Source organism: Ixodes scapularis, unplaced genomic scaffold (genome assembly GCF_016920785.2).
Source record: "Ixodes scapularis isolate PalLabHiFi unplaced genomic scaffold, ASM1692078v2 PGA_scaffold0__279_contigs__length_252992795, whole genome shotgun sequence".
Lineage (NCBI taxonomy): Eukaryota > Metazoa > Arthropoda > Arachnida > Ixodida > Ixodidae > Ixodes > Ixodes scapularis.
Window position 1 is genome coordinate 239,859,728 of NW_024609835.1, and position 12,867 is coordinate 239,872,594.

At 50.6% G+C, this 12,867-nt stretch overlaps 1 protein-coding gene across 1 annotated transcript in view; it reads left to right on the forward strand.

The window, feature by feature from the left end:
* Positions 1–12,867, forward strand: part of LOC8033550 (cubilin) — a 264,814-nt gene that overhangs the window by 87,503 nt on the left and 164,444 nt on the right. Inside the window, exons 13-18 of the mRNA XM_042291012.1 lie at positions 872–1,041; positions 9,329–9,518; positions 9,955–10,067; positions 10,851–11,091; positions 11,660–11,844; positions 12,601–12,769. Coding sequence (XP_042146946.1) covers positions 872–1,041; positions 9,329–9,518; positions 9,955–10,067; positions 10,851–11,091; positions 11,660–11,844; positions 12,601–12,769 — 1,068 coding nt within the window. The remainder of the gene's footprint in view (positions 1–871; positions 1,042–9,328; positions 9,519–9,954; positions 10,068–10,850; positions 11,092–11,659; positions 11,845–12,600; positions 12,770–12,867) is intronic.

Consider the following 12,867-nt stretch of genomic DNA (forward strand, 5'->3'; position numbering starts at 1 on the left):
ATTATGTGTTGAGTGTGATAGACTGCGTTACGACGGATCGTAATTGCTTACAACGAGATCACACATTCGCACACTGACGCTATTTATAGCGTGCCACTCTAAAAGAAAAGGGTGTAGCGTTACACCCTTTTGTCCAATACAATACGCCCCAAAACTTCAGCTCGACGTTCGGCTCATTGACGTCGAACAGACGGCCCCAATTTTTACCAGGGGCTTGGTAACGGTGCTAAATAACTAATCAAACAGCTAAAGCACGCATCAAAATTACAGGTTAAAATAAACACTAGGTTTTTCGATAGGGCCAAGGAAACCCCGATTATTTCTTTGTGGTCAGTAATACTCATATTATTTATTTAACTTGAACGAGCGGCAAAAATGCCGCTCGTTTAAGTTGGTGCCGTCGGTTTCACGTCAGCGCGCTATACGTCCAAGTGAAGTTTTGAGTGTCTTATGTGGGACAAAGCCATCGGCTTGTAACACTTCTGAGCAGCATAATAATGAACTTCAAGTTTTGTTAGTGCTTACGAGGTCGAACGTACGTGCGAACACGACATCAAACGAAGCGCATGGTGAAAGCATGATACGTGAAACATACGCTGATCAAGAGTGTTCCGGCTCGATACCTGATACATGACTTCTGAGACCCTTTGACTCGTAAAAGCCAAAGTAGGAGAGGAAGTTTAAGGAGCGCGCCGATCGAACTCGAGCGGCGTTGACGCCAGAAGTCGAATCAACGCACTCCGCGAACTTTCGGCTTAAGCTTTGTGTTTGACGAGTCTAGGGGCCCCATTGTGATCTCTCATCGTAGGCGTTTGCAAGCGGTTGCATCGCAGTTTACCCGGTTCAAACGCAAATGGACGCGTGCTCGCAGCCCGGTCCGGCAGTTTCCGCGAGTGTCGCTGCCCGGCGGGCTTCGTCGGCAGCGGCGTCGGACCCAACGGCTGCGTGGCGGCAGCCCCCCGGCCAGACGGCCAGCAGCCCGCGCAGCAGCCCTTCGCAGACCCGTGCAGCGGACAGCCCTGCCGGCACGGCTTCTGTCAGGTAGGGGCCATCAAAGCGCGCCCATTGCCGCGGACCTGAGGAGTGGCGGACCTATAGCATCAGCAAAAGACCAATACACACCTAGCAAACTTTTCGCGAAAATCTCAAAAAGATCGGGCGCGAAGCGCTAGATGAATCATGGTATAGCGTCATGTATGCTGCTCCTTCCCCCGTAACATCTACAACGTGACATTGAGGAAAAAAAAAAAAAAAAAAAAAAAAAAACTAGAGACAAGGTTTACGAGCCGCTAGCCTGTCCAACGCCTCCTAAATAACAAGGCCACAGTGGTGATCTTTCAGCGTCTTCTAAAAAGGCAAAGTTGGGGCAAGCATTGGACACGACTGCTGCGTCAGCGCTCGGTGGAGACTCGTGTCCAATCCCTATCCTGCGTTTGACTCTTTAGCTGAAGTAGAATGTGGGAATTTGCTAAATGTCACCAATCTTGCTTAAAGCTGTTTTTGTGGTAGGTGCCCCGGCGTGGTAAACTGTAACGTGACTGGGGAACTCTGGAAAACACTGACACATTAGAAGAACTGACACGTTAGACTCTAACTTTCTTCAAAAGTGAGAAAAAATATTTTCAATTAAATAGTCAGTTAGTGTGTTTTAATTAATAGAAGATGAACAGGGCAATTATTTCACTTTGTGCAAGAAGTCATTATTCGTGTTTCCAATTACTGCAGTGTTTATGAAACTTGCCCCTTTTTTCCCCTCTTTACTTTCGTGGTCACTCCTTCCCTCCCCCGCCCCCCCCCCCCCCCCCCTCGCCCAATCCCCTATACAGTGCTTCAGCGCTTGAGGTTATGTAGAGTAAATATTTAAATAAGCACGAATACGATAGAATTGTTAAACTCTTGCGAAATCATAAACATGAATTAAAATGAACTGTTGGACTAGTTGGTTAAACATCTTAATTACAAAAGCGCAAAGGACAAGGACAGGACACGGAATGAACAGGACAAGTGCTTACTAACAACTGTTTGTTTAATGCATGATAAGAGAAAGACCAAAATGAGAGGAGATTTAATAACTTAAGATGCCAATTGTATTCCCACTTAAAATTATTAAAAATTATTTGAGAAAAATTAGGACTGATAGAAAAATAAAAATAAAGAAAATCAGCCAGATTAAGAAACAAGGTTGAGGTACCCTATCTCTGTCTGAGAAAACACTCATGTCGAGCGTAGCTTGTGATCACAGTTCACGGTCCTATCGAGCGTAGTACGGCTTGAGGGGCACGACGTGGACGACTTCAGGTCATGGTGGGTGGCGTGATGATGTTCTTGTAACCGTCAGGCATCACCTCGTAGCTCGGAAGTCCGAGTCGACGAATTGCCTCGTAGGGGCTGAAGTAGAGTTTCAGCATTTTCTGTCTGAGGCCGTGGCGACGAATGGCTGTCCACACCCACACCTTGTCTCCGGGCTGGAAGTGAAAGTCCCGAAGACGAAGGTTGTAGCGGCCAGCGTCGACACGTTGCTTCTCTTGAATTCGGAGTCGAGCGCGCGGGCGGACTTCTTCGGCCCGTTGAGCAACCACCTGCAGCGTCGTCGCTCCCATCATCAGCTGGCTCGTGGGGCAGCATCGCTTCGAGCACGGTCGTTACCTTCCGAACATGTACCAGCTAAAAAGATGTAACTCTTGTGGTTTCTTGAACCGCGGTGTTGTGGGCGAACGTGACGTAGGGCAATAACTCGTTCAACGTCTTGTACTCTATGTCCACGTACATAAAGATCATGTCGGCGATTGTTTGCTTAGGGGTTCTGTTAGTCCATTTGTCTGCAGATGGTACGCACGTAGTGGCTCGACGGTGGCTGGTGCTACTGAGACAAAGGATTTCTTGCGTCACTTGGGCCATGAACGATGATCCACGGTCAGTTATGAGGACTTCGGGGGCACTGTGCCGGAGGACGATGGACTGGATGTAGATTTTGTCGACTTCAACAGCCGCACCTGACGAAAGGGCTTTCGTCTGGGCGTGCCGTGTAAGGTAATCGGTCGCGGCGATTATCCATTGGTTTCCTGCGTCGATGGTGGGAACGTCCTAGTAAATCTATTACGATTTGCTGGAAGGGGGCAGATGGTGGTGCAATAGGCTGAAGATGTCCTGGCGGTTTCGTCAGTGGTCTCTTCCGTCGTTGACACTCGTGGCAGGGTCGGATGTAATGATAGGCTGACTTCGCAAGCTTGGGGCCAGTAGAAATTCTCGCGTATCCTGGCAGGCGTCCTGCCTCATCCAAGATGTCCCGCCGTCGGGTCATCGTGGCATACTTGAAATATCTCTTTTCAAAGACTGGAAGGGATCACCAACAACCACACCGTGTTGTTATGGCTAAAATTTTCCTTGTAGAGCACACCTTGTCGGGTGGAGAAGGTTGGCAGTGTTTGTCTAAAAACGGGGGGACCGCACTTCTTGTCCCTCTAGGTGCTCGATGAGTCCTCACAGTTCAGGATCATCTCTCTAAAGTGCCGCCATGTCACTGAGGTTACTCCGCCGAGGAAAGACTCGTCGTCGCGTCTTTAGTGCAGACAGGACCGGCCTCGACTGGGGCACTTGACAGACAATCGGCTTGACTGTGTTTTCGGCCCCACTTGTGCATCACGGTCATGTCAGACTCCTGCAGTCGGAGACTCCACCGGGCGAAGCGTCCTGAGGGGTCCTTCAGATTCGCAAGCAAGCAGAGCAAGTGGTAGTTCGTAACTAATTGGAACGGTGTTCTGTACAAGTACAGGCGAAACTTTGTGATGGCCCAGACGACGGCGAGGCATTCTCTCTCTGCCGTAGAGTAATTACCTTCCGCCTTGGAGGGTGTCAGGCATGCATAGGCGACTAGCCACTCTCTTCCCTACTTTATTTGATAAACATCGCGCCAAGCCCCGTGTTACTTGCGTCCGTATGAACTTCTGTTTCTGCATGCTGGTCGAAATGGCCAAGGACGGGAGGTGTTTGAAGTCTTTGTTTCAACTCATCGAACGCCCGCTGGTACTCTTTTGTCTACTGAAACTTTACGGCGTCTTTTGTAAGGTATGTCAGTGAATCAGAAAGCTTCGGAAAATCTCTAACGAGGCGGATGTAGTAGGCTCAGAGGCCCTGGTATCCCCTTGCGGCGTTTTTGTCCGACGGCGGGAAAAAGTCAGCTACGGCGCGCGTCTTCTTGGATTCGGGACGTACATCCTCGCTGCTTACGACGTGACCTAGGAACTTGAGCTCACCATGAGCTAACCGACATTTCGTTGACTTGAGAGCAAGTCCAGCGGCCTTGATGGCTTGAGGTATGGCACGGAGTCGTCGTAAGTGCTCCTCGAAGTTGCTAGCGAACACCACAACGTCGTCGAGGTAGACGAGAAAGATATGCCGTTTTAAGCCTGCTAGCACGGTGTATATGACACGCTGGAAGGTCACTGGCGCTGTGCATACAAAGGGCATCACTTTCAATTTGTACACTCACGCGGACGTGACGAAAGCAGTTGTCTCCCGATCCCGTTTATCAATCTCGATCTGACAGTAGCCACTCTTCAAGTCCATCTGCGAAAAGTATAGGAAGTGGCACAGAAGGTCTAGAGTAGCGTCGATGCGGGGCAGCGGGAAGACGTCTTTCTTTTTCACAGAGTCGGCGATAGTCCTCACAAAAACTCAGGGTTCCGTCCTTTTACAGCGGAGCTGTTAAGGGCTAGGTTCCCCAGGATTGTGTCCGTGTGTATTGACACAAACCTACCTTGACAGTTACCACCATCAATAAGCGACGGCGGCAAGCACACAACCAGTATGGTTTCCACCGTCGCTCGTAGATGGCGGCAACCTTTCCAGCTTTAATTGAAGAATGGATAGTTGGGCGCGTTGGTGGGAATTTATTGTAGGAAACAGCGCGCAGAACGGACGACGACAATGTATCGCGTACAGCTCCGCTGGTCTTCCTTCTTCACGAGAGTGGAAACGCTGTTTTACAAGCAGAACAGGCGAAGCCCATGGACTGCTTGACGGCTGGATGATGTCATCGTCGAGCATTTACTGAACTTGTTCTTGGATGACTTTCCTCTTGTTCAAAAAGACACGACACGGTGACTGGTGTACGGGGTGAACGTCGTCGTCGGTAACACTGCGATGTTTTCCCACTAGCCTTCAGCAAACTTTTGGCGACGTGGCTAAACAGTTACTGTATTCAGCAAAAAGATTAACCAGCTTCTGGCACTTTGAAGCTGGAAGCTCGAGGTGAATGCCGAGCTGCGGCGTCGACGAGCTCTTGTGTTGTGATGACGTGGTTCCTCAGAGATTGCGGTGACCATGGCTAATGCTTGGAGCTCCTCGACGTGGCCCATGGTGGTACCTTTCGCTAGGTGCTGTAGATTCTCTCGAAAGTTTGTTACGAGAACAGTTGTACGTCATTCTTGGAGATCCTTACACCTCGTGCTACGACAATTCATATTTCAAAAAGCAGTTCGACGTTGCCTCCCAGCATAGATTCACCGCACATGGCTGCGTCGGTTATGACGGTCACGGAAACACTCGATCGCGGAGTCAGGATAATGCTACACATTATTATGGCGAATTCCCCTGGGCGTTTTGGAGCGCGCCGGTATCAATTGACAAAATCCGGAATGGAGCACACGATCCGAACGGGGTCGCGCCGCCTACGGATCCCCCGTGGAATATGACCACTGCTTCGGGATCGGCGGATGCCTTCCCGTCATTCACCTGCCCGGGAATCCCCTTTCCGCGGCCGCCGTGGCCGTTTCGAAAACGTTTTCACGATCGCGGCGCTAACACGTGTTCGACGCACGAGCGGCAGGAATAGCTCAGGAGCTTCTAGCAAATATGGCCGGAATGCCGGAAGCTGCTCGAGCAACTTGACGACGAGCTGTCGTCAAGCAGCAGCAGCAGTAGGGTTACTAAGGTGGACGGTACAGGCGGCACCTCCCGAGCGGCCATTACGAATTCTTCTGAGGCGAGATGGGCGAGATCAGGCGAGATGCCCCGCGAGAAAGGAAGTCACGTGTGTGCGCCGAGGGCTGGTCCGGCTGGTTTCCGGTTGAATCCGCCGAAATCGGCGAAGTGACTTTTCTCGGATCCAGATCGAGATCTGGAGCGGGATCTAATCCAAAACGACCAGTGGAACACGTCCGTCTTGATCCCGATCGCCCGGTGAAATAGGATCCATCCAGAAAAGTTGATCCCGGCGCGCTCCAAAACGACCAGTGGAATTCGCCATTAGAGACTTTACTAGTGCTCTTTAATCTATGTACAAGTATTTACACGAGATGTACTTTTGGTATAGACCGGGCATCGGCAGCTAGTTGGGGTAGGTCATCAGTTCCATGATTGCTCGCGCGTTGTTCTCGAGACTGTCTGTTGGTTGTCGTCGTCGTTAGTGCGACACCAGACGCACAAGCGGAAAAAAGATGATGTCTGAGATGCAGCAGTTAACATGGTCGGCAACAACTCAGATCGTGGTTGACGTTGTGTTGGTCTCCAACGGCGGACGAACAGGCTTTCGCAGCGTCAGCCGGTTTGCCCCGATGTCCACGACGGTGCCATACCCGCAAAGAAAGTCCATTTCGAGGATAACATCCCTCACATAGTCTTGCAGAACGACGAACTTCACAGGGCACGTCTCGCCGAGAATCTCGACTCGGGCAGTGCACATTCCGACGGGCGTAATATGGTTTCCTCCGGCGGTTCGAATTTGAGGTCCACCCCAGGGCGTCGTAATTTTTCGCAACCGGCGAGAGAGCCTCCCTCTCAAGACTGAGTAGTCTGCTCTGGTGTTCATGAATGCCGATGCGTTGTGGCCGTCGATAACAACGTTTAGGTTACTGCGTACCGTTGCGGAAGTGTCGTTTCGATGCGTGGCGTCGGGAGTGTGGGAGCGCACTGGCGTTGTTGGAGGCTCTTTACTTAGGTCGTCTTCGGCAACGCCACCTCCAGGCGTTTCCGAACTTAGTTTCCCCGCCGAGAGCGACAGAATGGCGAAAACGCACGTCGAAGTGAATGTTAGCGAGAACCTCGTGGTAGAGTCAGCACCGGGGACAGGTGCCGTCTGAGGTACTCCTTGATGTCCCTTGGTCGCCCCCTATGGCAGGTCGCGGATCGCTCGGCGCAAAACCTCGCAGGCCCACTTGTCGGTATGGGTATCTCCGCTAGACCTGGTCGGCCTCGCCACAGCGATAACACAGGGGTCGTTGATCGGCCGCGCGCCACACATCCGTCTTCTTAGGCGCCGGTTGTTCGGTGCAGACGAGCTGAGGCTGCCTTTCCCGACGTCGGAAAGTCTGCGACACTGGTAGCTCACGTCGAGGCGGCGCCGAATACTACCGGGCAGTTGGCGCCGGTTTCCTAGCTACTGCAGCGTAGGTCAGGATGGGCTCCTCGGGTGTCGCTACGCTGGCAGGAGCTCTTGGATTGCCCGATGAACGTCCTCGCGGACAACTTCGGCTATAAACCGCGAAGCCGGCTCTTAGGCAGCAGAAGCTTCCTGAGCTATTATCGGACAACGTCGTGAATTATCTCGCCAATGCCTTGGATGCTGGAGAAAAACTCGCAGCTAGACGGCCCAAGGGCAGTGACGATGGGTAGTCTCTGATATTTACTGGCTCGGGCTTGCAAGGCACGCTTCATGTTCGTGGCGTCGGTGTCAAAACTTCGACCCTGGCCAAAGGGCAGCGGACGAGGCCTCCAGGTATATGGTCTCTCACCCCGCGCATGAGGACCGCAACTTCTTGACGTCTGTGGCTCGCGCGTCAGCAAGGGTGCTCAGGCGCAATACATCTGCCCCGAAGGCGGTGGGGCCCTAGGTTCTGGCTCGAAGTAGGTCTTTGGCTCTTTCTCGGCGGTGTGGGGTGACAAACGTCCCCTTCAGCTCGTTCTTGAAGACGTCCCACAATGGGGAAGAAGACTCGTGATTTTCGTACCAGTGCCTAGCAGTCCCCTCAAGCGAGAAATAGGTGTTTTGCAGGCACTGCTCGTTTGTCCAGCCATTGTGGCGGGCAGCGCGTTTGTACTGACCGATCTAGTCTTCGACGTCTTCGCATCGTGCACCGTGGAACGGAGCAGCCGTTTTAATACTTTGAAATAGCATGCTTTAATGTTTTGACGTTGGATATATGCATAAGCACCATATTTCAAGAAACATTATGCCCATGCAGAAACTGAATATATTTTCCTTATCTTTTTTACGGTTTCACCCAAAATAAGCAAAAGAAAAAACGCAAAGCAAAAGGCCAAAAGCCAGAAACTTCACATGGCGTATCATATATGTCGTTTAACACCTAAAACTGTGAGGCAGAAAAGAAAAACACGTTAGTTGAAGAAACAAAAGTTTTTTTTTTCCTTTTTTGTACCCCAGTCTTAGGTGTTAAACGACATGATTAGCTACCACCAGCTCGCCTGCACACTCACAGTTTTTTTTCATGGCTTGGCACCTAGTAACACGGAATAAATTTAAGTGTAACACTCAGAACTACTTAATTTTCGCAAGGACCCAATGTTCGCGAATTGCTTGAATCGCCTACATTTCGCGAAAAATAGGTCTCGCGAACAATTTCGGTAAAATGTAAACACATTTCAATCTATATTGAGATCTCACCACGCCGAAAAAATTAGAACCCGCGAATTATTCGGAAATTTCAGCTTTGACCTAAATCGCGAAATATTAAACCCGCGAAACACAGGTCGTCTACAGTATTTTAGGGAAGAATATGTAAGGAGTAACGTAACTACATTATCCGGTACTCGAAATAAGTAACGTGAGTGCGTTACACGTTACTGTTTTGAAAAGGTAACGAGTAGGTTACTACTTTACAGAAGAAAATAACGCGTTACCGCCAACACTGGGAAATAGTAACGTGTATGTGATAGCCAGAGGCCAGACGGTCAACATTAGTTGGGAGGGAGGGGGGCGGCGTGGAAAGAAAACAGATAATAAAAGAGAAACAAGAGGGCGCCCTATTGTTTGAAGACCGGTGGCTTTGCTGCGTTTCCATCGGAGTTAAGGCATTCTTCTTTTTTTTTACTTTTCCCTTAAGTAAGTTCGCTCTTTGCAAATGTTATAGAAACAATGCACCACCTGTGGGCAACGCTACATAATATCCTAGCGGGATAGATTAAGAAACGTATTTTTGCGGTGGATTTAAAGAGCCTAACTGCTATTCGAGGCACCCTGTAGTACTACATACGTACACGCACGGGAATCACCACAAAACCGCACCAATGGCGGCCATAGGCGTGCAAGAGGCAGTGCAGCGCGAGGGAGCCAGAACAAAGGCCATGGTCTCCACCCGGCTTCTTGGCGCAGGCGTTCGGCAACAGCTTTCAGTGCGTCTGCGAGGCAGGCTTTTCGGGCCGGCTCTGCGATCAGGCTCAAGGCGGGTGCACCAGCGACCCGTGCCAGAACAACGGCACGTGCCACAACGACGGACCAACGGGCGTCGCCTGCACCTGCACGCCGGAGTGGACCGGGCCCCTCTGCGAGGAGCCGCGGCAGGGTAAGCTTCTCTGCATACTGCATATGCTGGAAGCGCATCTGTATAGTCAACGCACTAGGTGTATGTGGTCAGCTTTGTTGGCAACCGAGTAAAGTTGATATTGATGAACAGTAACGTGTAACCTTATATCATGACTTTCGGTCCGCGTGAGAAGTAACGGTTTTCTTAATCCTTTGTTTTGTTCTCCCTCTGGAACCAATGTGCCTCTAACCGAGGTGTGGTTAACACCGCGGCGTAAAGTGTCCAGACGAACGAGTCCTTTATAAAGTGGGAGGCTGTACTCCCTATGGTACATTACAAATGGTGGTACAAAAGCCAAATGAGCAACTTCAGTCGTCTCTTGAATCCTGCAACGATACTCTGGAAGAGTCACTGCCTAGCTTACGCTTATATAATTAATTTCCAACTTAGTAAAATGTCGCATTTTCCGTCGCAGCGTGTGGGGGCCAGCTGTACGGTACCAACGGGACGTTGCGGTACCCGGAGACCGGCGAAGCGTACACCCACAAGCGGAACTGCATCTGGGTGCTGAGGACGACTCGAGGCAAGGTAGGCAGCCTCAGACAGCACATCATCTTCGTCCGGCATACTGAGCACTTTTAGTCTTAGTTTAATGCTGTGGCATAGCCGCGTCATTTGGAGCGCTAAAGCAAAGCTTCTTATTCCATACCGAAAGCAGGTATCGCCTTAGAACATACATAAGATGATGCCGAACGAATATAAGTATGTAAACATTGTAATTGAAAAGGTTACGTGCATGAACCTTTGACATGAGCAGGACACACGACCCTTACGTAGAAGTAATATTAGTATGAGAAAAGATTAAAAACAAACTCATGAGCTCTGAACAATGTGAAAACCTCATGGACGGAAACACAGAGATGTGTTATCTTTTTTAATCGTAGCAGTATAAAAAGGAAAGTGGGCGAACTGACTCATGGCATATTGCATAGATACCTGTTTCTGGTAGTATGCGATGGCTAGTAAAGTGGAGATTTGGGCCAGTTGGTTCATTGCAAGCAAAAAGCGCCGAAAAAATACAGGGACACATACGAAGGGAAACAGGACAAGGCGCACTCTCAACTGATGTTTATTGAAAATTCACACGTTATATAGCCACACACACACAAGAAAAAAAAACAAAAAAACAAAACAAGATGAGTGTCGCGGTATTGTCTGCTGCAACACCACCTAGATGAGAAGCCGTAGTGATAAATGTTCTACATCATCAGCGGAAGGCCAGCCAGGGTCACGTATTGGTCACGAGTGCTGTGTCAGCGTAGCTAGTCAATAACACAGGTTCGATCACCAGCGGGATGCTGTTTCATGCAGGTGCTGAACGTCAGCTTCTCAGAGTTTCACCTCGAAGACGGCGGTTCCGACTGCGGATTCGACTTCCTCGAAATCCACGACGGTCCGACGTCGATGAGCCGGGCCCTGGGCCGCTACTGCGGCACCACGCTCCGCGGAAAGAACCTGGCGTCCACGCACGACAGCCTCTTCCTCTGGTTCAAGACGGACAGTTCCGTCACCGGCATCGGCTTTGCCCTTGACTGGATCACGACGGATCCCGGTGAGTGCTCGCACACTTGCGGTGTTCCAGTGTCTGACGAATCAACAACGAAATCACCACTTTATTTCTAAAGTCCTATAATGCCTGATATGCAGTTTTTAAACAGCGATCGTTCAAAATTTGCTTAGAGGATATTAAACATTCGTTTCGGGAATGAAAAGCAAAAACAATGTTTACTTATGCTCCTGCCAAATCTATAAAGTAAATTGACTACCTCACTTGAAGTAATGGTATCACAGACACCTCGATTTGACACCGTAGCGTCAGAAGATGCCATGGCGTAACCTAAAGTTGCGTGACTTCAGATGACTTGAGATCCATTACCCTGCTTAATTCATTGAGAAAACTCCTAAATTTCGCTTTTAGATTTAGCTTGGAAGCTGAAGTCACGAGACCTGAAGTCACTCCAAGTCTGCATTGTCTCGTGACGTCACGGGGTCAAACATCGGTGTCACGTGACGTTAATTTCCTCGGAGCACTTAGCAAGTAAACGTGCGAGTGGACAGCCGGGCACATTTGGGGGATTGTTCCGAAGCATTTCATGCTGCTTCACTATCGGCCTGTGCAGTGTGCGGCAGGGATTTCCCGGTGGCCGACGTCGGGTCGGTGAGCTCCCCGGGCTACCCGGACCACTACCCGTCCTCGCGGGACTGCATGTGGACCGTTGCCGTGCCTCCCGGGAAGCGCATCCAGATCCACCTGGCCACCGTGCAGATGGAGCACCACCACAACTGCTCGTTCGATTTCCTCAAGGCAAGTAGTCCCATGGCGGGTCAGCACTACTCAGATTAATCAAAAACCATACAAAAGAATTCACAGGGTCTCTTATGTGATTCCTAAGACGACATAAAGGCGAAAGCCCAAGCTCCGATGCATTAAAGACAGACACCCCTCTTGATGTGCTGAGTCATCCTTCTCAATGTGCTGGGTCATCATGTTAATTCGCTTAGTCATCGACTTAATTCATCTTAATTCCCTTTATTGCTCTTCATTCACTTTGATTCCTCTTAATTTGCTTTGTCATCCTTCTTAATTCCATTGTCTCTAATCGCCTGAGTGGTCACGTAAACGTTTTGGTACCATTCGTGTCGCCGACGTGTTTTCGCTCAAGGACTTTGAAGGTCGACCGAACGACGAGGCATATAAGGCTTAAAGCCTTAATAGCGATAGTTTTAGCGCTGACACAGATTCGACACGAGTGCTGCCTCTCCGTTCGGCTGGGTTACGTGACCCAGTCAATGGGTCGAAGGACGCTTGACGTCAGGCTGGGGCCCAATTGCGACATCCTAGTGTCATGAAGATATTTAACAGCTAGAAGAGGGGCTGCGCACATGCTTTCGGGCATCGTGAAACCTGAGGTTTTTCTCATGTGACGAAAAGGTCAGGTTCCGCGGGAAAATCAGTCGGATTTCTCCCGTCCGCGAATGCCGCCCTCCCCCTCTCCCCCTCCCCCCCTTCCTGCGCCAAGCGAGATGTTCGACGACGAAACATTTTCGTGACCTGGCTCAGGTGTACGACGGCGCCAGTGAGCGGGACCAGCTGCTGGGGACCTTCTGCGGCAGCGGGGCCCCCGGTCCGCGCCCGGTCCTCACGTCGAGCCACTTGGCCCTGCTGCACTTTCACTCGGACGACTCGAGCACCGACGTGGGCTTCCACGCCACCTACGCTTCCGTACCAGGTGGGAAAACGCCGCTCGAAAGCATTTTCTGCTCGAGCCTTTGCTTCTATATTTGCCCGCGAATAGTGTTTTGCCGAGGAGGCAGCCGTACATACAGG